The 27,895-nt window shown below is 43.6% G+C and overlaps 3 protein-coding genes across 10 annotated transcripts in view; 1 reads left to right on the forward strand and 2 right to left on the reverse strand.

Annotated features, from left to right (window-relative positions):
* LOC105910890 (calcium/calmodulin-dependent 3',5'-cyclic nucleotide phosphodiesterase 1A-like) overlaps positions 1 to 13,475 on the forward strand; it is a 64,240-nt gene extending 50,765 nt beyond the window's left edge. For 2 of the 4 annotated variants that reach the window (XM_031583545.2, XM_031583544.2), the window contains exons 8-18: positions 28 to 128; positions 834 to 962; positions 1,389 to 1,490; positions 2,063 to 2,183; positions 3,889 to 3,970; positions 4,309 to 4,429; positions 6,922 to 6,927; positions 8,029 to 8,201; positions 9,458 to 9,874; positions 10,874 to 10,942; positions 11,787 to 13,475. In XM_031583545.2, coding sequence (XP_031439405.1) covers positions 28 to 128; positions 834 to 962; positions 1,389 to 1,490; positions 2,063 to 2,183; positions 3,889 to 3,970; positions 4,309 to 4,429; positions 6,922 to 6,927; positions 8,029 to 8,201; positions 9,458 to 9,874; positions 10,874 to 10,942; positions 11,787 to 11,881 — 1,416 coding nt within the window. In that variant the 3' untranslated portion in view covers positions 11,882 to 13,475. The remainder of the gene's footprint in view (positions 1 to 27; positions 129 to 833; positions 963 to 1,388; positions 1,491 to 2,062; positions 2,184 to 3,888; positions 3,971 to 4,308; positions 4,430 to 6,921; positions 6,928 to 8,028; positions 8,202 to 9,457; positions 9,875 to 10,873; positions 10,943 to 11,786) is intronic. The other 2 variants (XM_031583546.2, XM_031583547.2) reach the window with 2 other exon arrangements.
* A 6,500-nt stretch (positions 13,476 to 19,975) lies between these two features.
* Positions 19,976 to 23,245, reverse strand: ppp1r17 (protein phosphatase 1 regulatory subunit 17). Its single transcript, XM_031584350.2, has 4 exons — positions 23,189 to 23,245; positions 22,574 to 22,659; positions 22,010 to 22,165; positions 19,976 to 20,322 (listed from the first exon to the last, which is right to left on the reverse strand). The coding sequence occupies exons 2-4, from the start codon at positions 22,641 to 22,643 to the stop codon at positions 20,252 to 20,254; spliced, it is 297 nt and encodes a 98-aa protein (XP_031440210.1). The 5' UTR covers positions 22,644 to 22,659; positions 23,189 to 23,245; the 3' UTR covers positions 19,976 to 20,251.
* A 2,642-nt stretch (positions 23,246 to 25,887) lies between these two features.
* itprid1 (ITPR interacting domain containing 1) overlaps positions 25,888 to 27,895 on the reverse strand; it is a 17,454-nt gene continuing 15,446 nt past the window's right edge. For 4 of the 5 annotated variants that reach the window (XM_031584048.2, XM_031584051.1, XM_031584050.2 and 1 more), the window contains 5 exons: positions 27,585 to 27,712; positions 27,178 to 27,289; positions 26,710 to 26,946; positions 26,378 to 26,445; positions 25,888 to 26,068 (listed from right to left, as the gene is read on the reverse strand). In XM_031584048.2, the coding sequence (XP_031439908.1) occupies positions 26,398 to 26,445; positions 26,710 to 26,946; positions 27,178 to 27,289; positions 27,585 to 27,712 (525 nt within the window). In that variant the 3' untranslated portion in view covers positions 25,888 to 26,068; positions 26,378 to 26,397. The remainder of the gene's footprint in view (positions 26,069 to 26,377; positions 26,446 to 26,709; positions 26,947 to 27,177; positions 27,290 to 27,584; positions 27,713 to 27,895) is intronic. The other variant, XM_031584052.2, reaches the window with a different exon arrangement.

Raw genomic sequence — 27,895 nt, forward strand, 5'->3', positions numbered from 1 at the left:
ATTTTTTCTTTGCCATCTCTGCCGCAGCATTGGATGACGGAGCTGGAGATCTTTGCCATGATCTTTGCCGCCGCTGTGCATGATTACGAACACACCGGGACCACTAACAACTTTCACATCCAGACCAGGTAATGATCTGTGACAAGCATGCCTGTGGAGTGCTCCCAAACTCCCACAGACAAACAAACAAACAAACAAACAAACCCCTAAACGCCTTCCTCTATCTCACAATGGACACTATGATTTGTATTGTCTTGTCTTCAAATATTGGTACAAATCAGATCCAAAATGTAGCCCAGTCAGGAAGTGACCGTACACATTTCAGTATGCAACCATCATTGATAAACAGACCTACTTTTATTATGAAAAATGTCCAGAAGCATTAAAGCTGGGTCATAGGTCTCATTTCTACATTAATTACATGTTTTTCATACCTGATGTATTCCATGTTTATGTCTCCCTTTGGGAATTATGTAGTGAAAAGAAACAACTTCAGGTTCCGTTGGTTTCTCTCTACTACCAACCTTAGCCAAAATTGCCACACTATATGCGGTTTCATTCGTTTCAGAGGTGGGAGTTTGGGAGACTTCCAATTTTGAAGTAGGCCATCAGAATCACTCTGGCCGCTCCTTTGAAACACTCATTAACCTCTGCTCCAAGATTAGACTTACACCCAAATCAGAACGACAAGCATTTGAATCACGGTTAATTCCCATCATCTTCACCCATTTACAGCTTCATTTTCTTGTTTGCTGAAATCCTATGGTTTGGATCCGGCATCTGTCATATCTGCTCAAGACTAATCACTTCGGCGTGCTTTATGTGTCTCTCAGGTCAGACATGGCAATCTTTTACAACGACCGCGCGGTGCAGGAGAACCACCACGTGAGCGCAGCCTATCGCCTCCTACAGGACGATGACGAGATGAACATCCTGTACAACCTGTCCAAGGACGACTGGAGGTGAGCTGGGGCAGAAAAGCGGTTGCCTAGAGACAGTCCAGAGGGCGTCGCTGTTAGTGTGCCCCTAAAAACTACCTTGTTGTTATTGTTAGGTATGCTGATCACGTAACAAAAACAGAAATCAAAATGAAATAAAAGTCATTAGTTGATTAGTCGACATTGGCTTCTTTCATACAGTTGCGCGGACAAAATTAGATTAAAGTTTCTTAGAATTTGTGATACAGTGTACCAAAGCACAAACAATAGAACAGCTGGTAACCACAGCATGTGTTAATACCTTGTTGACAGTCTAAAGTATATAACAGGGTTGCACAGAAGGAGAAGGCAGCAGAAGCAAACTTTGCATTCTCACCATCATTCTCTCTCTCTCTCTCTCTCTTTCTCCCTTTCTCTTTCTCATTCTCTCCATCCCCTTCTCTGCTGTAGAGAGTTGCGCGCCTTGGTGGTGGAGATGGTGCTGGCCACAGACATGTCCTGTCACTTCCAGCAGATCAAGGCCATGAAGAACTTCCTCCAGCAGCCCGAGGCGTGAGTACGGCTCCCCCTGTCCTTGTCACCGCGGCGGGGGGCCAAACTGGGAGGCGGCCTCTTTAGCGGCCCCCCTGCCGCTCGTCTTCAGAAGGAATAATGTCTCCCATCACTTCACCACTGAGCTGCACAACAGCAATTATCTGGAACAGTTTGGGGGTAATATGGGTGCTAATGACCTGTGAAAAGACTTTTTTTTGCCAAAAAAACCTAATTTTTGTCCTACATTTGGTAAAGGAGCGAGACTGGACGGTAGTAGGTAGGGATCTCCACGCCAGGAGAAGCAACGGGGTGTGCTGAGTTTTAGTTGACTAATTACACCCTTAGCTGCTCCGCTGCATAATTACAGATTAGAGACTAATGACTTGAGAGCGTTGTCCCCTTACTTTTACAGACTTTAATCACCAGCTGACAGCAGGGTCCTTCTTAGTGTTCCTACCAGCCCAACACAAAGACCATTTTGTTCTCTAGCATGTCGTCACTCAGCGACATACACAATGACAGCGCTGGTTTTTCTAAGATGGATGTTGTTTGTGTTGGGTTAGGGTTGACTTGTTTCTGTTCTTCGACAGGATTGACAAAACCAAGGCCTTATCGCTGCTGCTCCACACAGCGGACATTAGCCACCCGGCCAAGAACTGGGACCTGCACCACCGCTGGACCACCTCACTGCTGGAGGAGTTCTTCCGACAGGTGAGTCCCTCTCCAGCTCGCTGTCAGTCAGGTGGGGTCGGACAGGGACGGACCGCCGCAGGTTAAGGCGCTGCCTTGCACCCAATTGGATTTGATGAACACCAGGTGTTGAAGTTACCTAACCACATCTGAGATACATTTTTACCTCATCCAACTGCTCATCTCAAACAGAGTTTCAACAGATAGTTTGTTTACAATCTGAGCATCTGTAGATAGTCTGCAGGGGACCATCCAAATAATGTGGGACTGAGTCACCAACGGGTAAAAAAGCAACAAATCTATTCTTGCTGTGGAATGTTGTGATGAATACTTCTTCGACAACTTGAATATTAAAGTTATTAATCTGAACATGGAACTGCTCCCCCCACTCAATGTGTGCCAGTCAGACATTCTGTTTAAATTCTCCGCTCTGTTTTAGGTAGGAGATATCTCTTTGATTAAAACAAGCCAATTAATTCCTTGCTCAGTGGAAATTTAATTGCTTTCCGCAGTTTCACCATTTCCTCAAACTGTGTAAGTGTGTGTGAAAAGGGGGAGAAAAGAGAAGTTAAACTTTGATTTATTGATGTGCAACCGTAATATCTAATCAGTTCATTTTCAGGTTTTGCAGCTACTAATCATATTAATAGAAAATGTCAGGGACGATGAATGAAACTGCAATGCAAATCACTTTCGTCCCTGATTGCCTGTGTCTTTCTAATCAGCAAAAAATTCACACCTGGCCCCCCTGAAGGTCAATGGGCCCTCTCAGCGGCGAGCGGCACAATCAGAACACGTAACCCCATAAAGCAAATTAAAGCATGTTTTTTTGACAGTCTGCTTATCCCACAGATTGCCAGTTAATTTCCCCCCCACCTAAAACAGGAAGTGATAAAGCCGCCATCATGGTTATTATTAAATGAGTAGGCCCAGCCCCGGACAAACACAACCTCAGATCCGTTACGCAGTGTTCAGTAGCAAAGCACAACAGCAGTAATAAGTGTATCCAGTGTGAGTTATGGTGGCGTACTCTATGGTGGCGTACTCTATGGTGGCATACTCTATGAGAGCGCTGAAGGTCAGTGGAACTGTGTGCAGCTGGGGCTTTAAACAATGCTGCGGTGCGGAGCGGAGCTGGGGCTTTAAACAAGGCTGTGGCGCGGAGCGGAGCGAGTGTTAAAATAGAGACAGTTAAAACGAGCGCTGAGTAGCGGCACGCGCACGCTGTGTATTTATAAGCCCCAGACGGAGCCATTGCCATTACGCCTCCCCTCATTAATGTCTCTGGTCTACTGCAGGCATGTTTATCACATCCATGGGTATCACAAACACACACACACACACACACACACACACACACAGACGGTACACACAGACGGCACGTACAGAAATGTAGTCTCTCATGCTCACTCTCTTTGTCACCCTCTCTCTCACACACACACAAACACACACACACACACTCACCACACTGATGACCAAACATTCAATCCGTACACAAATAGACCCACGCAAAGCCAGCGTAATGGCTCCTCTTTCAGTCATACATATTAAAGTATTCATACAAATGAGAATAAGTCTATTTATAGCTAAATCAATTTCATCCATACAGTGGCTATCATAGAAAGCTATCAAGCGAGGACAAACACCAATACATGCACACACACACACACACACATACACACACACACACACACACACACTAAATTATCTCTCAATCTCTGTGCAGGGTGATAAAGAGGCTGAGCTAGGACTGATCTTCTCTCCACTCTGTGACCGCAAGTCCACCATGGTGGCTCAGTCTCAAATCGGTGAGTCTCATCTTTTCACTCTGTCCACCTGCCCTGCCCTGGAAAAAATGACAAAGAAAGACAGAGGATTAAGAAGACTTGGTCACCATTCTTACACACCAGGGACAGGGGAATGTGTATGTGTCTTTGTGTGTCTGTGAGTGTGTACTTTATGTATCCGTATATGTTACTGTATGTGTGTATATTAATGACACTTTGTATGCATGCCTGTGCATATGTTTACTACAGTTCTTTGTGTGCCCTTGCAAATGTGTGTGTGTGTGTGTGTGTGTGTGAATGTGTGTGTGTGTGTGTGTGTCTGTGTGTGCTTTTGTTTGTGCCTCCCCTGACATCCGCAGGTTTTATCGATTTCATTGTGGAGCCGACCTTCACTGTGCTGACGGACATGACGGAGAAGATCGTGACACCACTCATCGACGAGGCCTCGCAGTCCAGCCTGGCAGGATTCCGCCGCGCCAGGTGAGTCGGCGCGGATTACCGCCCGACCTGTCTGTCATCTCCACCTCCCGTCCTCATCTTCATTCACCCCTTCTTCCACCTCTCCATCTCGCGCTCCCTCTCTCTGCCTTTCTGACATTCGCTGCGCATCAGCCGCCGTCCTCTCGTCAGGTTTTTCTCTCTCTCCTGTGGTCTGTCAGTCACACTCATGCTAACGAGTGTATGTGTGTGTGTGTGTGTGTGTGTGTGTGTGTGTGTGTGTGTGTGTGTGTGTGTCAGGTTTTTCACTCTCTCCTGTGGTCTGTCAGTCAGACTCACGCTAACGAGACAGGCCTGTGTGGCAACTGATTACTTCATTTCGATCACATCTACACCACTGGGCCGTGAACAGGAAAAACAACACGGTACCAACACAACAGACGAGACTGGCGGTGAATGACTGACCCACGGATGTTTTGAATGGTGCTCAGCATGGAAACGATGTTGGCATGCCGGATTACAGGGCTCCATGGCCCCAAAGCCTTAGGCATTACTGTGAGATGTGGTTTGTTACATTAGGGCTTCGATGGCTTTGCCTGACTAATGGTAGTCAGATTATTAATGCCAACTTGGCATATATATAACTTGATAATCCCTGTGACGCAAGGTAAAAATACAATTCTTCACTTGTCGTTGCATACCAACATAGAGTTGCATGTACAGAATACGCAGAAATCTATCAAGCGCATTTGTCCCAGGTGACCAGCATTAGCATTTAGCCGCCAGCTCTACAGAGAAGGTAAATGTTTTTAAAAGCGTGTGTACCCTATGGGAAACAAATCCCTGACCTTGACTTTGTAAGCGTCTCGCTCTACTAGTAGAACTACAGGACCCGAGCACATGTTTAAACAGAGCCAATAGTTAGCCCTCTCTTCTGACCTGTGTTCCCTGTGCCGCCGACGCCATAGTGTCCTCTGTGAGCACCACATGCCAGAGATATCTGTGCTTTTATCTGAAAGCTACATCTAGGTTGCCCACCCACACTCACAGCTCATGTGTCTAGTACCCAAATGCATCGTGGAGCCGAGGTTATTAGATAAACAATACACCTAGTCATTTAGTCTGTGTTTTGTTTCTCAAATAAAACGACTTATCACGTTAAAGGAATGAATTTTATCAGTGCTCGTGCTTCTCGGGAATGAGTTGAGCCTTGGGGAAACGCTGTTGCGATCCTCCCGGATCTCCGTTGCTTTCTGTAGAACTGAACTTTGGCCAGCACTCAGGACTGATCAAAGTGTGTCGACGCTGTTTACTTGTGTGGCTTTTAAATGGACACGGGCAGAGACAGAGAGATCCCTGGGATTTGCCGGTCTGATGGTGTCGGGTGATTTTTCTGTGAGGCGTAGGGTGAGTGTGTGTGTGTGTGTGTGTGTGTGTGTGTGTGATGGCGTAGGGTGTGTGTGTGTGTGTGTGTGTGTGTGTGTGTGTGTGTGTGTGTGTGTGTGTGTGTGTGAGGCGTAGGGTGAGTGTGTGTGTGTGTGTGTGTGTGTGTGTGTGTGTGTGTGTGTGTGTGTGTGTGTGTGTGTGTGTGTGAGGCGTAGGGTGAGTGTGTGGCACTAAGGAGTCTTGCATTATGGAAGATGTTTGTGTTCTTGTCTGGAGGCCTCTCCTGGGGTGCCATTTATCAGACAGCTATGCACTTTCACCACACACACACACACACACACACACACACACACACACACACACACACACACACACAACATACGCACACACACTGACCACACGCAGACATACACACACATACCCACTCACCACACACATATACACACACACACACTCACTACACACACACACACACACACCACACACACGCACACGCACACGCACACACACGCACGCACACACACACTCACCACACACACACCCACTCACCACACACATATACACACACACTCACCACACACACACACACACACACACACATATACACACACACTCACCACACACACACACACACATATACCAACACACACACAAATGCATTCAGTTGTCCCATACCAAGTATAGGTCACTTTTCTTTCAAATCATACTAGCATGTGTCCTCTCTGTATAAAGTTTGCAGAGTGATTGCAGAATTGCTTTGTGCATGCATACATATATATATATATATATATATATATATATATATATATGTATATATTTATGTTATATATATGCATGGAAACATCCAAAGACAAAAAAGAAAGTTGCACAGTTACACACACTCTGCACACTACACAGACACACAGCGCATTACAACTGTTATCCGCTCTCATAAACACACCGACGTCATCGCCATAACTGTAGTAAAGGATTATAAACACATTTCTATCCTGTTGATCCGCTGCAACAGTTCTCTCTTTCTGTGTGTGCTTCTCTGTCTCTCTCTCTTCCTCTCTTTCTGTGTGTGCTTCTCTGTCTCTCTCTCTCTTCCTCTCTTTCCTCCTCCTCCCCTCCCTCCCTTGCTCTCCCTCTCCCTGTATCTGGGGTAGATCTGGGTAAAGAGGCTTAAGTCAAACATGGCTATCGGGCGGGGTGGGGGTGGAGGGGGGGGCTTGTCTGTCTCTCAGTGTCCCTATTCTTGCTCTGTCACACAAACACACATGCAGACTGATTCCTAAACACTTGCTTGGGCACACACACTCCTATATTTTGTCACACACACACACACACACACACACACACACACACACACACACACACCCACACACACACCCACACACACGTACACACACACGTACACACACACACACACACACACACACACTCACACACACACACACACACACACACACACAGAAGCATTGGGTATTTCAAACACTTAGACTGCTGTTTATTCCTATTTATCTCTTATTTATGAATTCCTAGACTTTTGCTCATTTATGAATCAAAGCCAGCTCTACCACAGACACACACACACACACACACACATACACACACACACACACACACACACACACAAACACCCCTCCAAATAAAAGGGAGTGATAATTGTATTTACATCAAACCATTGGGTCCAGCAGCAGCACCCTTCCACTCGAATCATGTAAGGCTAACCCTGGAACCAGAACATGTTGATGATGCTGCACAACTTTAAGGTCTCCCTGTTCCTCTCCTCTTCCTCAACCTCCCACTCACCCTGGCACTCTCCTCCACTCTACCTCCCATCGTCTTCCTCCCTTTCTATCTCTCCTCCCTTCCTCCCTTCTCTCTCTCTTTCTCTTCTCCCTTCTTCCTCTCTCTCTCTCCTCCCTTTCTCTCTCTCTCTTTCTCTTCTCCCTTTCTCTCTCTCTCTCTCTCTCTCTCTCCTCCCTTCCTCCCTTCTCTCTCTCTTTCTCTTCTCCCTTCTTTCTCTCTCTCTCTCTCCTCCCTTCCTCCCTTTCTCTCTCTTTCTCTTCTCCCTTCTTTCTCTCTCTCTCTCTCCTCCCTTTCTCTCTCTCTCTTTCTCTTCTCCCCTCTTTATTTCTCTCTCTCTCTCTGTCTCTCCTCCTCTCTCTTTCTCTCTCCCTCTCCTCCTTCTTGTCTTGTTCTTTCTCTCTCTCTGTCTCTCTCTTTCTCCTGTCCTTGGTCTCTCTCTCTCTCTTTCTTTCTCTGAGCAGCCTGAACAACATCTCCCCCGACGGGAAGCGCACCAGCATCAAGAGCACAGGCTCGGAGAGCAGCACCTCGCTCAACTGCTCCCTGCTCGCCGTCGACTTCAAGAGCTTCAAGGCCACCTGGAACGAGGAGGTGCAGCAGAACAGAGAGAGGTGGAAGGCCGAGGCAACCAAAGGTGCTCACAGCCAATCACGAGTCACCAGTCACGAGTCACAGCCAATCACAATCAATCAATCAATCAATCAATCAAACTTTATTTGTACCGCGCATTTCATACACGGAGGTAACACAAAGCGCCTCACAATAGGAAAGAAAAAGGAGGGGGGTTACAAACACTTGTAAAAAAAAAGCACACAAATTTTCCAGAGATAAATAAACAGGCAATGACGTACTAACCATACAAGTCACCAGTCACCAGTCACACCAGCCACCAGTCACAAACCATGAATTACAAATCATGAATCAAAAGAAGAGGGAAAAGGAGGCGTCTCATGCAAGCAGTCATGGGCAGGGGATTGTGGGTACCAAAACAGCATCTGAGATGAATGAGAACGCTCCAGGATCGCACACTGAAAATCTGTCCAAAATTGTAATAGATCATAGTGGGAATCTTAGGTGACTGGTGATAGGGGTGGTTTGAGGAGGGGTGGATGAGAGAAAAGGTGGTGGTGTGATGAAAGCTGAAATTATGGGATGGTGATATCATTTGTATAGTCATATTTATTGCATAGAATCATCATTTTAAAACCATCATCAGGTTTGTGCTTACTACTCTGATGAGTCCCGACATGAACCCATCACGTCCATATTGACATATTTCTTTGCAACTCTATTAGCTTCAGCGTACAATAATGGTGTATGAACTTAAAAACTATGCATATGCCAGTCCATACCCCTCTCCTCCGGATGGTCTGGTCTCCTTGACAAGCAGAATAATGCGATGTAAGGCTATAGGGCTATAGTCTCTCAGCGGGCTGTGACTCACATTCAGTGGCCAGCCACATGTGACGCTGATGAAATGCTGATTAAACATCCAGCAACACTCAGTGCAGCACGACCGCTGCTGAGGAGGGTCAGAATAATGCAGCGTTGTGTACTACGTGCTCTGGGGGTGATCTGAGTTCAGAGGTTAGCATTGTGTACTACGTGCTCTGGGGGTGATCTGAGTTCAGAGATTAGCATTGTGTACTACGTGCTCTGGGGGTGATCTGAGTTCAGAGGCTTGGTACCGTTAAAGGAAGAGGTTATGAAACTTGAGAACAAAAGCAGTCAATCAGTTGGTGTGATTTCGATAGGAGAGCCCTCACAGGGTAGTTTTTAGGTTTGAGATCACTACGTATGTCCGGTGCGTAGTACCGAGCCTGGCTGAGCCTCTGTGTCTAATCACAAAGCTTAAACTGATATAATCTTTTTGTTCTTGCCTGGACTCAGACTTGGAGGAGAAGGCCAAAAAGGAGGCAGAGGAGAAGGCCAAAAAGGAGGCAGAGGAGAAGGCCAAGCTGGAGGAGACAGAAGGGAAGGAGAGCAAGACCGAGGAGGGCAAGGAGGCAGAGGCATCAGAGCCCGCTCAGGACAAGGACACAAGAGCAGCGAAAGAGACAGCGGAGAGCACAGACAAGGACAAAGAGGAGAAGGAGAAAGAGAAGACGGAGGAGAGGAAACCAGAGCCGGCGGAGCTCGCTCAGGCGATGAAAGACCCCGTGGAGCAGAAGCCCAAGGAGGCCGAGGGGAACAAAGACCCGGGGGGGTCCGGTGGGCCGAAACTCGAGCCCGAGACGCAGGAGGCCTCCAACCCAAGGCAGCCGGCCACCCACAGCAGCACGGACGGCAGCCGGCAAGGCCAGAATGGTAGGTGCTCCTCACTTATGGAACCTCACATTACCTGTGAAATGGCTTCTAAGATTCGTCACTGCTCCAGTTAGTAGTAGCATGTAGCATGTAGCTCCTGTGGTTTAACTGGTTGAGGAAGTGTGATCAATCCTAACAAAGCCAGCGATGCTAACTAAGTTGTAATTGTGGTTTATGTTAAAGGAATTTTTACATTGCTAAATGTAGTGATTCTAGTCCTACAATAATGACATGCATCTGAAGGATAACAGTTTTTTATAATCTTCTCTACAAATCTCCTGTTCTGTACATGTTGAAACTTTTAGGTGTTTTTTGTATTTTTTGACAATTTAGAGGATCTGCACACAAATATATTAAAGGGGTGAAATGGAGAAACATTGCGCCATTACATTGAGGACCAGGGTTCATTTAGAATATCTTCAGAGTTACATCATCATTACCAGTCAAAGGGCACTTTCATTTTACTGCACTTTCACCACTGGACACTGAGACTGATTGTAAAAAGGGATATGGTTTTTATATTAGTCATACTAATGAAAAGCTGTACAAAGGGTATATGTATCGCCCTGCCAATAGTTAGTGATTCTTGTCAGATGTGCCTGGAGTTTGAATTAAGATTCTCTGTGTTTACATAGTTATAGGTTTACATCTGACACTTCTTTGGGGCACACCTTTACTTTCTGTTAAACCCTTATCTGACTTTTAATACAAACAGAAAATGTAACACATATATTTATGTGAAACCCTGGCTGCTGTGCAAATTAACTCTTGTGTAGTGTAGTAGTGTGTTTCTTGGTCAACAGTGTTGGAGCCAATAGGTCCTCCCTCTTTTATTGTGAAACAGTGCCCTCCACTGGCAGTTCTGTGTGGTACAAGTCAAGTCGCTTTTCCAGAGGGCCTGTGGTTGTGGTTCTGATCTCAGGTTATCTTTAGGTGTTAATGTAGATTAGTGGGGTAGGAAACCTCTCTTTGGTGACTGGTATTTTATTTGACTCCCAGGTGAAGTACCCAAGGAGATAGACTCACCTGAGAGTGAGGACAGTAAGAAAAAGACATCAAGTTCAGACGGTAAAGAACTGTTCACTAGTAACTTCCCCTATCCATTCTCACTCTCATTTTATTCCCTGATTTGTCCTATCAAAGAAAAAGATTGTGCAAATTAGGTGAGAACATTTATGCATTTGGTCCAAACCTATGACAAAAAAATCGTGCCACCCCCCAACCACACACACACACACACACACACACACACACACACACACACACACACACACACACACACACACACAGGCACACACACACACAGGAAGACATTTTCGTATGAGAAAGAACTATATTTCGCTGATAGGTCGGCTGTGTCCTGTAATTACTAATTTTCCCGTTGTTACTTTTGAAGATGCATTCATTTTAATTTATTTAGCTATTAACAGTTTAAACAGGCTTAATTTCAGTAATGTTTCATACTAATGCCTCATTTTCAGAAAGGTCTAACCAGCTTATGGAGAGCAGGAGAACTACATCCAGCCTGTTTCTGTCCATATTCCTGTCCTATTGCCAAATCCTCAGTCTTCTCTCCCCAGCGTATGGCCTGGTCATCTAACACCACTGCTCCAGTTCATGTATCTTACCTTAGCTCTCTTCTAACTGGCTGAGTTAGTTCACTTTAGTGAGTAAATTAGGCCATTCAGCACCTCACAAATTCTCATACTTCATACATCACTACCTTCATCACAATTCCTAGCATTTCTAAACAGAAGGCTTCTGGTTACCCACCTTTACTCTGATGTCACATCCTGCTTCTGGTTACTCACCTGTACCCTGATGTCACATCCTGTCCCATCCTCCCTTGCTCGTGGCCCCAGGAGAAGGAAAAAGCTCACCTCTAAGTGTGCCATATCTCCTTCCTTTCCAGATTCCGACGACGACGGACAGAGAAACCGTGGCAACACACCTGGTTCTCTGGCGGCCTTATCGGCGTCTGCGGCCGCCGCCGGCGATGCAAACTAATTCCCACAAACCTCTGCTGCATTCACACACAGTACACACACACCACGCACACGTGTTGCGCGCATGCACACACATAGACATGTCTTCTCCGTCTCTCTCTCTCTCTCCTTGGCAACAGCAGCAACAGCTTGTGGTCATGGCTCCTCAGCATTGGCCTACTTGTTTGTGTTTGTTTGCTTCTTAAAGCTATTTTTGTTTGTTTGTTTTTGTTCTGTTTGCAAAAAAAGCAATGCCTTCAGGCTGGGTTACCATGAAGCTGAGCCGTAGGACTGATAGTTGAGTTGTATTGTTGCTTGACGACTGTTGCCGTGTACCAGATCCCTTCACAACCGTCGCTGCTGTGCCAGCATCACCCATGCGCATGCGTGTGTGTGTGTGTGTTTTATCCACAAGAACAGCCTAACTGCAGCTGGCCATAGCGATCGCGTGGAGGAGGAGGAGGAGGAGAAGATGAAGGCGAGACATTAAGGGTCAAGTGCTGGCCCCAGCCTCTGGACTGCCAGGGCCCGAGAGAGACGGGAAAGTGCAGGGCAGGGACCCCAGAGGCGTAGACAGTGGTCGCTGGCCCTGGTCCCTGGTCCCTGGCCGCTGCTCCTGCTGGACCTTCCCCTATATTTTGCGGTGAATGTGAAAGTCAACGTGGAAGAACAATCCAGTGAAGAATGTCAGCTTTGATGCACAAATAAAAAAAAACACATGGGTGTTTTCGTATCATTACTCAACTCATTGAGAGCATTTACTACATTAGCACAATTCTGTTTCGTTTTTGGGGGGTTTTCTTTCCTTCGAGTTTCACTGTGTAGTTTGTGTGCTTAACTGAACGAATGGTGCCGCAAACTCAGAGTTATGCTACTGCTGTTTGGGAACCTGATTCATATAAGGATAGTCTGTCTTTTTCACATGTAAAAAACTAAAAGAGAACACAACTGTTCATCCACACCTATGTAGTATGTGCTCAGGTCATGTGATATTTATTTGGAAGCACAGGCCACATGGTACCAGCTCACTGTATTTCAAGGAGTTCCTAAATTGATTTCTGATACAGCCCTTCTATAGGAGTAACCCTAGTGTCCCGATTCAGTAGTCCCTAAGGATCTGTGTCAGGATCTCTACCTAAAGAGTCAATGTGAATTTGATGTCTGGCTAATGCCCTGTATTTAAGTCCATAGAATTAATCAGCAAAGCTTCACAAGAATAAATATTTTGTAGAGAACTGAAATCAGATTTAAGAATTTTTAAATAATTTCTATTTTCCCATGAACCGCTTCGATATTTTTTTTATATTTTGCGAGTTCAACACTATGTTCACTTTTTTATAGTTCAGCTTTTTCTTACCAACGAGACATTCTGTCGGGACATGACTACATTATCAGAGTATTGTTAATCAGATTCATTTCTTTCTTGTAAGATGCGTTTCAAAAAGTGAAACTATGATATGCCTATATGCCATACAGTATCCACCTGTCTTTCTCTCTGTCTGTCTTTCTGTCTCTCTCCCATCGTTCATGATGTCACCTGGTGTCACCTCACAGCCAGATGTATTTTTCTCAAATGTATTTAATGTATATAAAATGAACATAGTATTTATACTTTATTGTCTGTAAGTGTTGTCATAATTCTGAACATTAACAAAGAATTTAGTTTTTGTTTGACATGAAAGCTTTGCTGATCTAAAATGCGAGCTGCGTTCATATTCCTTCATGCAAATTGTAAGTGAGGTCTCACAGGATTGATTTCTCTACTCATTTTATATAAGCCATCTGTTTTGTTTTGTTTTCTGTTTTACCACTTTGCTTCCTGCAGCGCTCTTTCCCTTTAATAGTGAATCTAACAATTCTCTCGCCTGACAGAAATACTCAGACAAGCCATCAGTTGCTAAGACTGCCATGAATTCTTTATTTCCTGATACATAGCACTATCCACTGCTCTATGGTCCATCCATGGCAGCCATACAAACCATATCTGTCTCTACTAAATGTTGTAACAGCAAATATTTATATTTCACAGTTTATTCAACTGCCTTAGATATATATTTTGAAGTTATAGTACTGAAGGCATTAAATATAATGTATGCATTCAGAATAAATTATCTCATACTGGGTGAAGTTTAAGCACAAATTTTCCAGAGATATTACAATCTAAAAAGTTTATCCAAAATAGGAAATCGCAGGTTTTGGTCCTATTTGAAGAGCACATTGCTACAATGTCACAAAACTGTTTATTCTCTCAAAATGGGAGTCTAGTGACTCTCCAGTGAGGTCATGCCCAGGTGTGTGTGTGTGTGTGTGTGTGTGTGTGTGTGTGTGTGTGTGTGTGTGTGTGTGTGTGTGTGTGTGTGTGTGTGTGTGTGTGTGTGTGTGTGTGTGTGTGTGTGTGTGTGTGTGTGTGCGTGTGTGTGTGTGTGGCAGCAGCTAGTGTCTCTCCAGTGAGGTCATGCCCAGGTGTGTGTGTGTGTGTGTGTGTGTGTGTGTGTGTGTGTGTGTGTGTGTGTGTGTGTGTGTGTGTGTGTGTGTGTGTGTGTGTGTGGCAGCAGCTAGTGTCTCCCCAGTGAGGTCATGCCCAGGTGATTTTGAATGACCTCTGCTATCACTGTGCAGAAATTCCTGATGCCTTGACCAAAGATAAAAAGGAACCTGTTTAATCTTGCTTTAACTACTGTACTGAGGTTGAAAAAAAAACATTAGATGCATTTGCCACAACGTCCAGTAACCTGCAAGTGTTTTGTTTTTCTCCATAACAGACAAAAGTATTGTTGCCTTAAATTAGATGTACCTTACTATTTCTAGCTTTAGTCCTGTACAACTGTAAAAAAAAAAAAAAAAAAAAATTATTCTGATGTGTGTCTGTCTGGCTTAGCTTGCAAACTCTTGGAACAGGCTTTTAGATAAACATCAATGTCTGTAATGACTTCATGTGATTTCCAAAAACAGCTGTGGCTTCTATCCCTTTAAGTTGAAGTTGTATTAAGTTAAAGTAATCGAGTCAGTGTTCGTGTTCGGTTTTATTTTTTTTCCTTAATGTCTCGTACTGGTATTGTACCTACCCACCTAGTTAAGCCATTGCCATAGGGATCGGTTGGAAATCTCCTTGTGATCACGGTTCTTCCAGTCTCAAAACACTTCCTGTCTCTGCGCTCCTGTCCAAAGCACATATTTATGCCATATTTACAGTGAATTTTATGTTTATTGATTTTACTGCTTGTCCCACATATGTATATCGTTTATTATCCATTAACAGCATTACAGATTGTTCTTTTATAAGGTGATATAGTAAGGTATCCATTCATCAACTTTGCCAGTTTCAATTGGTCAGTTTTGAGGCATAGGGTTTGTGAAACTGCTGAAACTGTAGTTCTCTATGTGGTACTGATTTGAATAACTCTTTAGTCCTGGCGGTTAATGTGTATAATCATATGGAGAAGCAGCACTTGAGAATTTGATATGTGAGTAGACGCGTAGTTTTGTTCCGCAGTCTTCTACAGTTGCACTGCAAAAGGTGAAAGAGTGGCACTATAGCAGAACCCCTGTGGGCATGATACCTCTGGCACATCACATACAGCAGCCATAGTTGGTTAGGTTTTCCTCACATGGATTAGAAAAGTAAAGTGTGTGTGTGTGTGTGTGTGTGTGTGTGTGTGTGTGTGTGTGTGTGTGTGTGTGTCTGTGTCTGTGTCTGTGTCTGTGTGTCTGTGTGTGTTTGTGTGTTTGTGTTTGTGTGTGTGTGCGTGTGTGTGTGTGCATGACAAAATAAGAACCCCCCATGCTGAAGGTAGGGTTAAGTATTGCCTTAGATTCCTGTTGTTCTCCATGTAATATAGCCTGTGTTTTATCTTTGCACAACCGCCCCGTGTTTAGGTCCTCTGTCGTCATGTGTCAAAGTCAGCCTGTCTGTCCGTAAAACTACAGTTTTAGAGATGAGCAGCTCCATAGCCAAACCTTAATAGTATCATGTCAGGGCTGAGTTTATAACAAAAGCTGAAGGTTTGTGAGCTTGTGTGTAGGTGCAGGTGCATCTGTATCAAATGGCCGTATGGAGCAAAGAAACAGAGAAAATCACCTAATTCTATCATTTACAATACATTTTGCCTCACACAGTTAAGAACTGTGGAGATAGTCCCAACAGTCACGCCACGAATGAGGTAGAAATGCTGTTGTGTTTTTTATCATGCTGCATCTCTCAGCAGCTGTGTATACGTAGTCATGCTTGGTTGTCTTGCCCTGCTAACCTGTTCCTGGGTAGCAGTTATGATATAGCACTATTCCTTCTCACCGCTTCTGAAAAAAAACATCCTGACGTAGTCACACACTTGTGGATACACGCACACACATTAAAAAAAAAAAATGTTTTTGTATTTTATGTTTTGTCCTCTGTCATTATTTTCCTTTGTTTCTCAACAACATGTGTTGAAGCCACATCAATGTCTCTTCTTGGTGAATAAGCTACAGGGTGTTAGGATTGAAAGGATTGCATTTTGTTTTTTGTTTTTTGTTTTGTTTTTGATTCTGTTTGAAAGGAAAAATGAATTTGACCACCAAAAAAAAAAAAAGAAGAAAAAACTTGTAGTGGTCATGTTCGTTCCAAGGCTGCGTTATTGCACTGTTGTGTCAATAAATCTGAACTCAAAGGGCTCAGATCATGGCTCTGTCTGTTTATTTGCTTGTTTGTATCTTATTATCAATTCACATTACAACTAATATCCACTGGCTATAGGCCAAACCATCAGTAAAGTGTGCATGTTTTAAGAACTGAAATCAGCAAAGATACGCATCTTCATCACATCAACACGTGATTTAAAGGCTCCAAAGTGTACAGGAAGCAATAGTTGTGATGGTGAGACCACTTACTTCCCTTTAACCCTCTGACTCACCTTCTCTTCCAGATGGCGCCAGAAGTTACGATCTGATCCGTTACTACAAACGCCCCAGCTACTGCGCCACCTCCTACCTGCCCTCCCGGGGTCAGAGGGCAGCCAGTGACCCCGCCGACCCCCGCACCAAAGCCCTCCGCCTGCAGCGCATCTCTTTGCGCCGGGGCAGGTGACCGCAGATACACTCTAGAGATGTAGTCTCCCCAAAACATGAATATAATCATATAATAAGAGATGTATGGCCCTAGAACATGCATATTAATATGATCATATAATAAGAGATGTATGGCCCTAGATGGAAGGGTCACATACCAGGCAAGTTGAGGTTTTGTTTTTCTGGTGTGTCGGCACATCTGGTCAGGAAACAGTCTGTGTGTGTGTGTTTAGGTGTGTGTGTGTGTGTGTGTGTGTGTGTGTGTGTGTTTAGGTGTGTGTGTGTCTGTGTGTGTGTGTTTAGGTGTGTGTGTGTGTGTGTGTGTGTGACAGCCCTCCTCTCCCTCTGTCTCCTTCCCTCTCTCCCCAGCCAAAAAAAAAGTCTTACGTAGGAGTTATGAATGAAAAAAGATAAACTGGCATTTTTAAAATAATAACTAGTGACTCTGCATTGGGGGCAATGTATACAGAGTCTGCAGAGAGAGAAGGAGACGACGGTCTGGAGGGATCCCTGCTTACCGTAGTGGGTCAGCTGCCTGAGTGTCTATGGCATTTATTATGTGTGTATACACTGTTTGTAGATATAGCCTCCTACTAAATAAAGTATGTTATGGTATTCCTATAGATGTAGACCATATATTGGATGGTGTACATGCATGTATTTTTGAAAAGCTCTTTCGCACATCTCCTCATTTAGCTGGAATGTTGTCGAAGTGTTTTTCCCTCCTTGAACCAATACAAATTAATCTTTTTTTACAAACATAAAAACAGTTTTTTGTTAAAAACATGGCAAAATTAATTGATTCATTCGGGTTATGGGGCCTGGTCAAAAAACGATATATGGTAAAGTGTCGAACAAAGGAAAAGTGGTTGGAAGAAACTTTTTTTGGGGCATGAAGAGGTTTGTCAGAGCGGTTGAACAGAAATCCGGTGATCAAATATTTAAGAAGTATCACTATTATCACTTCACACGGGTCATTTTATAGTCAATAACCCTGTGGATGTGAGCACTTCAGCAGGTCTGTGAGTCAATAACCCTGTGGATGTGAGCACTTCAGCAGGTCTGTGAGGTAAGCCTATGATCAATAACCCTGTGGATGTGAGCACTTCAGCAGGTCTGTGAGGTAAGCAGTCAATAACCCTGTGGATGTGAGCACTTCAGCAGGTCTGTGAGGTAAGCCTATGGTCAATAACCCTGTGGATGTGATCACTTCAGCAGGTCTGTGAGGTAATAACCCTGTGGATGTGAGCACTTCAGCAGGTCTGTGAGGTAAGCCTATGGGCAGTGCTGACGATGCACTTATTCTAATCATTGTGCTTTTACATCCTGGTCAAGCAGCTTGTCTCAAACCACTTTGTATCTATAAATTACATCCTTGTTTTTGTTTCATAACTTTCAACAATTCTATATTCAGCTGAAATCCTTCACAGGGTTGGACATCCATTTTGGATTGATATTCCACTACTCCCTGTGACATGCAATGCAACTCAGTGGCCCTGCAAGGGCAGCTGTCAAGTAGGCTACTGCAGCGTTTGATTATATTCCTGCAGAGAGGCCTGTGTGTGTGTGTGAAGGTTGACTCTGCGTCATTGACATAGTCACGTTGCAGAGCTTGATAGGGTTTACAAGCACTCAGTTTTCAATTAATTTAAGCTTAGGTGCAAGGCCAGCCAACCCAGATCAGAGCAGTGTCATGTCTGCCACAGAAGAGAGACGATATATGTAAGCAATGCAAATTTTTGCCTTTTCTTTTTCTATCAAACATTTGTTCAGCCAATTCATTCATCCTCATTTTCCCATGAGACGGGTTTGAAACGTTTACCAACCCCCACAACGTCTGTCCCTGTGTGCCAAAAGTTGTACAAACGCTCACCACCGCAAACTTCAGGGTTTGTCACATCATAGAGACCGGCTTGAGGCAGTAATTGCGTGTTTGTTTCACCAGTTTCTTGAAGCACTGCGGTTGGCCTGTCATTTGCACTATGAGCTGTCATCGCTCCCAACACAGGGTCTGGGGCAGCAGTTGACGCCAGCTCCGTGCAGCAGTCCTCGAACAACCCTTCTCCAGCTGGCAAACCATGATATCACAACGTTTCGCCAGACTGCATACATATACCTATGCTGCATCTCCCCATTGGGCAAACAGCCCTCTTCTGAACCATATGATAACGCATTACATGCCATTTCACAGGGCACAAACAATAGGGGAACCAACACACCACACGTGTGTCTTGATTCATGAGAGGCTACATACTCTCTTTTCATCACCACTTAACCACACACACACAATCACACCTTTTTATTTTTTTTACTTTTTTTGGCTGGGGAGTTTTGGCTACGACCCCTCAACTCAACTTGTCTGGTATGTGACCTTATGACCTAGGGCCATACATCTTGTTAATATGCATATTTTGGTGTTACGTCTCAATTTTCAGATTCCAGAAAGGCTAGTTCCTATATTAGTTAAAACACTTTATATAGGTTGGGTTCTAGTAATCTAATAGAATCCTGTGTCCTGTGTCTAACATGACTAGCATTCAACTATTGGTTTCCTGTAATATTTGGAAGAGCTCAAATTCACTATGAGACGAAACATATGGGACTCTACAGTTACTCTATCAGTAAATACTCTGCAAAGAAAGCATTGTAATGCCAGTAAAAAGGTCTAGCTTCCAGTTGACTGTGGTTAAATATGTTTGCACAGTTGATACTAAATAAATAACGGATATTTGAAAAGTGGGGCATTTGCATCGCAGCTGACAGTTCAGGGCATTAGCTGGAGGAAATGTAATAAGACCTGAGATTACAAACTTGTAAACACTATGCTTATTTACAAAACTGCTATCAGGGTTCAGGTTACCTCAGTTAGGCAACAAGGATTGCAGGTAGATCAGGTTACTCTGCAGTTCCATTAACTGTCAAATAGTATTTACACAACCTAGACATAACACTTCTGTCATGCGGCTCAACACAAGGCAACTAATCTGCTACAAATGTTTAGAGTTTCTGCCATCGGATGAAGAAACTGAAATTTCTGAATATTTACCTCATGTCTGTCAGGTCCATGGTATCATGTTCATTTTCAGTTAAAGTAATAAATACATGCTTTTACTAAAACTTGTTTTTTTGTGTGACAACATGACCTCAATGAAGTTTTCAAACACACCTGACTGGTCATAAGCACAATTTATATTTTTATCTCCAAACAACAAAGGCATGAATGGTTGGATTACAAATGCTACATTCTCTTTTTTAAAGGGCACAAAATTAACATTAAATAGTCAAACATCCTGTGGCAGTGATGTGAATGATTGTCATCATGACTGACGGAAGCCGGCTCCAAGAGGACTTAATTTTTACCGTCTTTTTCCTCATCTTCTAGATGAACCAGATGATTCTCTCCTTTGATCAGCCTCACACCTATTTAGAACCAACACAGGAAAGACGAATATGAGTCACTAGATTTAACATATTTATAATGCCTTTCAATGCTTTTTACAAGCCTTCATGATTGTTATTGTATAGTCATAATTATACATCTAGCCTGTTATAACACTGGGGTATAAGGCTTTAGGCACAACATAACCAAACATATTGTAGTATGCTGGGGGTGTTCCCAGCATGCATCAGGTGCTGGACTGTTGTGCAGTCTAATTCATGAGCGTTTGGGTATGTATCCCTTTTGTGTCTAAAAGAGGTGTATGTGTCCATGTATGTCCATTAACTTTGTGTCTCGTGTCAATTGATCCCTGTGTTAGTTTAGCTTTATCTGCCCAACATCTATGTGAGCGTCTTTGAGAAGTATGCCCCGCCCTCCTGTGCTCCCACTTAGGTCCTCCTGTGTATTTGTTTGTCCAGCTTGTGGCTGTCAAAATAAAACGCCTCCAGGCAAATTGAAAGCAACGCTGCCAATGCACGACTTCATAAGAACCCAGAGATGCTACAGTATAATACATTCTATATCCATTGGAAAGATTACAAATAGAGAAGATACAGGGGTATTATTAGTTAAGTATTGACCATTGAGTTAAATAGTGACCATTAAGATGGATCATATAAAAGACAATCAGTAAGAGAAAAATGCAAGACAAGGCAAGACCTGGAAATAGAGACAAAGAGGAAGAAGAAACCGAGGAAGATGTGCAAATGTGCGAATGTGGGTGTCTGCGTCATCGTTTCCAAAAGTCCCGAAACAGGCCAGCAGCACTTCTAAAGGTCTCCGTTTTAGGGGCTGAAAAACTCTGGAGTAGTATGGACACCAGGCGTACACGGAGCAAAAGTGATTTAAATGTTTTAAAACTAAAACATATTAGTGTGGATGTAGACTAAATACGGATACCGACTAGAAGTGCACAGAGGCATCATTATCTGTATTGGTTCAACCAACACAATTCTCTGTCTCTGTATCCGTGTTCGTATAGAAGACTGGAATTTGTGTGCCTTCAATGCATCAAATTGATTTAATATTGGTATATAATATTGAAATATATTTCCGTATTCTCAAACTGTTCTTTTCATCTCTATTTCTATTTTTCTAAACTAAACTAAGCTTTATAAACTATCTGAATCCCACCACCACCACCCCCTTTAACTTGGGGACATGCATCGATCAGACACTGAAAAAAATGTTTTATAAAACAAAAGATTCTGTTTTACATTGGATATAGAAACAATTTATAGTAAAATATAGTATAGAAAAATATCCTTCAGTTGAAGGGAATAATCTTAAATTCCAATGATGCTCCTCAATACGAGTTTCCCTGAGTGATAGTCTCCGCCTACTGCCTGCTGACCTGGGCGAGGTGACTACAGAATGTAGATATCACTTCAATCAATTTTCCAAAATGTGTAGTAAACGAAACGACTAGTTAGTGAAATGAAAGTCCTATGTTGCAAACAGATTGGGTATTTTTATCTTGTGACCATCCACAATTATATGAATCGATTTGATGAAATGACTGATCCACAGACATGTCAATCATGGAGCTGACCTTTTTTCCCTGAATAATAACGAGTAACTTCAGGTAGGAGAAATATCTGTTTCTATGGCATTATCTGTGCTTTCCCAAATAACATATCTGGATTAGGGTACTTCCTCAATGCTGACCTGGGATGAGTGGGGGAATGTTGAGCACAGGTGTGTCTTTCCTGCGTGGCTTCTTCTGTTCCTGGTTGTCGTGGTGATCGTCAGCGGGGGCCTCCACAGAGCTGCGCTCCTTCTGCCGGTCCATCTTCACCTTCTTCTGGGCCTCAGAAAGACCATCTGACACAACACACACAGAGGGAACCATACAGGTTCAGGTTCAGGTTCTGAATGGGCTCTTTAAAAAGAACCCTTTTCCCTAAAAAGCACTTTGCTGGGGGAAAAAAGCCAGAAAATTCTGTCCCTTTCAGTACTCTCACGGGCAAAAAAGAAAATTGTAGAAGAATGTGGTCTGCATCCCATTTTCAGTAAAGGAACATGTTGTAGTAGTCTATCAGTGCTGCTGGTTGACAAAGCTGTAAGTGAATGTGAATATGTGAAACAAACTATTTTGCCTCAACTCAAGGCCTGATGCCTTGTCCTGGTTTCAGAACCTCAAATGGGGCAGGGAAAGGCTAGCTACACACACAAGCAGATGCCATGCTCCATTTCAGCGTCTCTGTCCCTCTCTGCCTCTCTCATACTCACAGCGCGGCTCCTGACCCAGCAGCCTGTGTTCCGTCATCTCAGGGGGTGACCTCACACAGCCTGCAGACATCTCCTCTGGTGGCGATCTGTCCCCAGATCAGATGACACTATCTCAGTCTTTCAGTCTGCTACCACTGAGGTTCGGTATTCATTATTCATGGCCAAATCACATCACAGGACTTCCCAATGCTGGAAGAATAATTTTCTGAACAGCCTGGACTGCTCTTTAAAATCGAATTAGCTCATTTTAAAAATGTGTCCAGTTAATAATACATTAATTGTGCTTGGAAGTCCAAAAAGGCACAAATGGAATGTTCAACATATGCAAGATGGTGTCAATTTTCTTGACAACATACATTCATACCATTTCAAATATGGAAGATAATCAAACCAAAGGAAAGGGTTACAAAACCTCATTAAACATTACAACATTTCCACCCCCTTCATATTGCAAAGTCAGCATTTTACTTTCCACACTACACTGAATAAACACACACATTTGTGTTCAAAATGATATTAGACACTTAACTCAAAAACCTCTATTTGCTTAGCTGCTGTTTTAAATGCCAAGTAAGATGATGGTGATCAGACAGCAGAAGAAGGCAGAGCTCTTACCTTTGTAGCCCGGAGAGAGCTCCTGGTAGTGGAGGGCTAGATCAAAAGCAGGCATTATGTACCGCGGAGGAGGGGCATCACTGCCACGACTCCATTAGCGACCGTTGTCAAGGCAACGGGAGCCCTTGCCATCACCTTCGTCACATGCCTGTCCAAACTTATGAATTTCAAAGGGCTGCCTAATTAACCTGTTTAGACAGTTTCACTGACACGCCATCCTAACATGTAAAGATGAGTGGTACTCAGAAATAAAGGGCGCGGGGGAGGGGGGGGGGGCAGGAGAACAACAGGAGTAAGGGCAATGTATAGAGAGAGAGCAGAAAAGGGAACAGAGATCTAAAATGAGACAAATAGTGAGTGAATGCATTGTTTGAGTAAGAGGCAGGGAGAGAAAGAAATATGGAAATATGGAATATTCATGCGGAGAAAATTAATCAAATTTAGTGATCCTCCACTCAGAGACACTACTCAGAGATGTTGCTGAGAAAACCTACAAATGAAAGATGGAGCAAATGAGACAAGGAGTGTGTGTGTGTGAGAGAGAGCGAGAGGGGGGGGGGGGGGGGGAGAGGGTAGTTCACAAAGTGCAGTCCCAGTCCAGATGTCGTGGTGTAGGCTTTCACTGAGGACTGTGTTCATCTGCTGGGGCTTTAACTCCCAACAAAGCAGCTGCACTGCATCTGCCAGCCCTACTTTACTCATAGTACTTCCCATTCTCACCATTAAAACAATGACAAATGGTATTCCCTATCTGCTTTTAAGTCAATCCTACAAATCTTGATCATGCTATCCTGATTTTACACAGGATACCTGCCAATGATACTGCCAAAAATTGTTCTATAAACCTACTAAGGTTTATAAATGCTTTAAGGGTGTATATAACTTGGGACTTAATTGCAACTACTTTTAGTTTGTTATGTTAAATGTGCTCTGGAAAGATGGCCACTCTGCCTTAACAGCTCTTATGCAAATCTACATTCATCACACAATAAACAAAACAGGACCAACTAAACATCTAAAATTCACAGGACAACTTGGCAAATGTTTATGAACTCCTATCAAATTCTTTGGGGTTCATGTTAGAATGCATTCAAGTCAATATCTTTGGTTTCACTTGAGGACTTGTTTTTCTCCACATTTACACGCCTGACAGACTGCTTTCCCTCAAAAATTAGTCAGGTTTTCAATCTCCGAAGCATTAACCTCTCACTGAGAGATTCATAGTAGAACAGCTATTTACTCAGAAATGTCCCACATAATGCAATCATGACAGAGAGAGGATTTGATGTGATGTTTATTGTTTGCCTGTAATAAAACAACTAACACATTGTGCCGTTGTACTTAGACATAACACTTTGCTGTCAGATGTGAAAGAGCAACTTTTCCAATATGAGGAGGATTTGACGACATTATCCATCCAGCAGGAGAGGCTTTTAGCAATCTGAATGGGAGACATTTTTATAAACATTATTAAAATTGTAATTAGATGTTTTGTAGAAAATCCACTCTGGGGACAATAGAACATGGTCTAGAATAGCTGTTATTGTCCGGGCAAACCGAATCTGAAGTACCCAAAATGAATGCAAAACTGCAACCATCAAAACCATAAGTATGAACAATTAGGCCATGATTCCATTTTTCAAGGCTGTTCAGCTCAGTGTGTAATGCACTTTAAAGAACAGAATATGAGTTCAGCCTAGAGGTAAAAGCATCAGCTTGATCTTATTAGGATATCGTGAGTAATAGCCTGCTATTAGGTATTTTAAGGTAAAACATTGGGGGGTTTTATATTTTGACTGGGCTTTTTTAAATGGAGAAAATAAAAAAAACTATAGGTTCCAGCTTCATTCTGACGTATAAGCTGTGGGGGGTTGAAAGAAATCCAGCTACTGAACCAGGCCTTTGTCTCGCTAGCCCCTTCCTCCTCAGTGCAAGTTTCCCTGAGTGACAGTCAGGAACAACAGCTCTCTGCCTGCTGTACACTGACTGGGGGGGGGGGGGGGGGGTCATGTGGTTGGACTACAGGATGTAGCGATCATTCTTCAATAATGTGTAGTAAATCAAATGACTAGTTGGTAAAGTCCTATGTTGCAAACTGAATGGGCATTTTTATCTTGTGGCCATTCCCAATGATATGAATCGTTTTGAAAGAAACATAATAGCCGACATGTCAACTATAACCAGGGTAAGAAATATCCGTTTCAATTGAATTATTTGTGCTTGCACTTTTTCATTATTAAGACAATACTCAAGAAAAAAAAAGTAAATACACTTTCTTAACTTTGGATCAGACACAAGCCTGGATGTGTTCTCGTCCACTGGCTCAGGCTTTCTCTGAAACATACACCAAGAGCTCCCGACACACTCATCTGTGAACTGCTGACCACACAGACACACACACACACACACACACCCAATAAAACGTGATAAACATCTCCCCATACCACTCTATGTATACACAACGTCCAGTTTCAAGTGTATTTCATATCTTGTTATGATCTGAAGGATCTTGGGCCCGCCAGCTGCTTCCTCATTCACACTGCTCTTAACAGAGACTGTGGTCTTCTCTGGACGATACACAGCTTCAACAAGCACATGCTATTGTGAAAAATAAACCAGCTAATAGGTGCAGATTATCAAAGGTCATATTCGTGTCGGTGTCAAATGAAGGATAATAATCACGCCACACAACACAACAGTCATGGAGGACTAGCTCTTATTTTGCTTTTATTGGACTCGAGCTGAAAACTGACTCCTTCTGGGAAGACTGCGCTCTTGTCCTCATTAAAAAACAAAACAAAAAAAGCAGTCGCAGGATGAAGGCAATCATTGGAAGGAATAAATTAGTTCAAGAGGAAGACATCTTTGAGTTGGCAGCAGCTGAAACAAATAAAGTTGAGGGAAAATATGTTAATTATTATTGTTTGTTGACAAACAAATGATTTATATTACCGGTCTCTTTCAGGCTCTTTCGATAAAAGCACAAATGAGTATGCTCCACCACATTATAATGACTGCCTGAAACGCTGTAAACACAAACATGTTCTTCATTAAAGACCGAAACCATGGGGGAAAGATAGATAGATAGTAAAAGAAGAGAGAGAGAGAGAGTAGTGAGACCAAGTGAGGGAATGAGAGATATAGAGAAGAAAATAGCACAACGTATGAAGACATGTCAGTTCCACTCACATCATGTAGTGTAGTCAACTTCACTCCAGTGAGTCATTACTGATGGACTGGTGGACAGAATTCTTCAGCTGGACAAAAGAAGGAAAAGAAAGACATTTAAAATGATCAGCCTGTCAGCATATTGACCCACAGTAACCTGGTGACTGTCAGCTTGCAGCAGGAGGTGTTTTCAGATTCTGTCTGACACTGGTGAGGACATAAGCCCTGTTCACCTCTCGCCCTGGGTCTGGGGAGAGTGAGGGGGTCCAGGCCTTCTGACCATGACATGATTCTCACAAGTCTCCCACTGACACAGTAGGAAAAAGAAGCTCATTTTGAGCGCAGACTCTTACATTTTGGATGAACCCTACGAAGTCCAGCTTGCCTTGCTTTGTGCTGTTACTTGAGTGATGGGGAGAGAGGCGTGTGTCTACTGTGTCTGTCACAGGCAGTAGGCTGCACTGAATGGCCACACTTTCGGTGGAGGCGGGCTCTGGGCGGGGCCTGTCTGAGGGGCGGGGCCTGCCTGAGGGATGTATTCTCAGCTGAGAGCAGAGATGAGACTGTTCATCCAGAAGCCTGTTGATCTTCTGGGAAAGCAACAGTCAGGTAATATGGTGTTACTAATAAAATGACTTTAATTACCACAATAAGTAAAATGGCATTATAATGATAATGCTTTTACAACCAGAAATACTCATTTATACATACTCAAAATCATACTTGCAACAAACTGTCAAAAGCAAAACACTTTCCTTAACCTCCATTTTACATCTAATAACATTTCAGGTTTGGAACCGTGTCACATGTGCGCACCATACCATTTTGAAGCTGTCGTCGTAGTGATGGACCAGGTCCGTCAGCTGCAGCTCTAGTTTCCGTGCTTCCTGTTTGACCGCAGCCCTGAGCTCCAGCACGTCCCCCACCTCCTCCCTGACAAACAGAACAGGCCTGGTGAACAACGGCTGCAGCACGGCTGCACTGTGGCTCATCTACAGCCCAGCCACACACCAATGGGACGTTTCTCTAGTTCTGAGTAAAATACATAGAAACCCAATCCTTTGTCAGACCTTTTTCATGACTGGCAGGGCCGGGGTGTTTGTCAAAACTGTCAAATGAAATTGCAATAACACTGAACTGACCAAGTGTCTTGGTGCTGTAATAACAGTGTGCTTCTTATTTGTCGAAAAAAGCATGAAGGCTTCAGTTTGACACACTGTCAGCGTACCTGTCAGTGGCTGAGAGATCCTCATACACTGAGGCCTGTTCGTGGTCCAGCCTCTGCTCAATCTCCGTCAGGATGGTGCGGAACCTCTTCACGCCCTGCATCATCTCCTCCAGCTCGTCCAGAGAATACTGAGAGACAATGTGAGGACGGACAGATGCAGAGAGTCTATACGGGCGTATCAAAGTGATCACTTCAATGTGCACCCGAGTGTGTTATGTGTGTGTGTGAGTGTGTGGGTGTGTGTGTGTGTGTGTGTGTGTGTGTGTGTGTGTGTGTGTGTGTGTGTGTGTGTGTGTGTGTGTGTGTGAGTG

This window comes from Clupea harengus, chromosome 17 (assembly GCF_900700415.2).
Source record: "Clupea harengus chromosome 17, Ch_v2.0.2, whole genome shotgun sequence".
In the NCBI taxonomy this organism is placed as follows: domain Eukaryota; kingdom Metazoa; phylum Chordata; class Actinopteri; order Clupeiformes; family Clupeidae; genus Clupea; species Clupea harengus.

Excerpts from the sequence above, each read along its gene's own strand:
- ppp1r17 (XM_031584350.2), bottom strand. The coding sequence starts at position 22,643 with ATGTCTGCAGGCTGTGTGAGGTCACCCCCTGAGATGACGGAACACAGG. Across the intron at positions 22,166-22,573 it reads GCTGGGTCAGGAGCCGCGCT|ATGGTCTTTCTGAGGCCCAG; the intron begins GTGAGTATGAGA and ends GTGTTGTGTCAG. Across the intron at positions 20,323-22,009 it reads CATTCCCCCACTCATCCCAG|GTGTGAGGCTGATCAAAGGA; the intron begins GTCAGCATTGAG and ends GGTTCTAAATAG.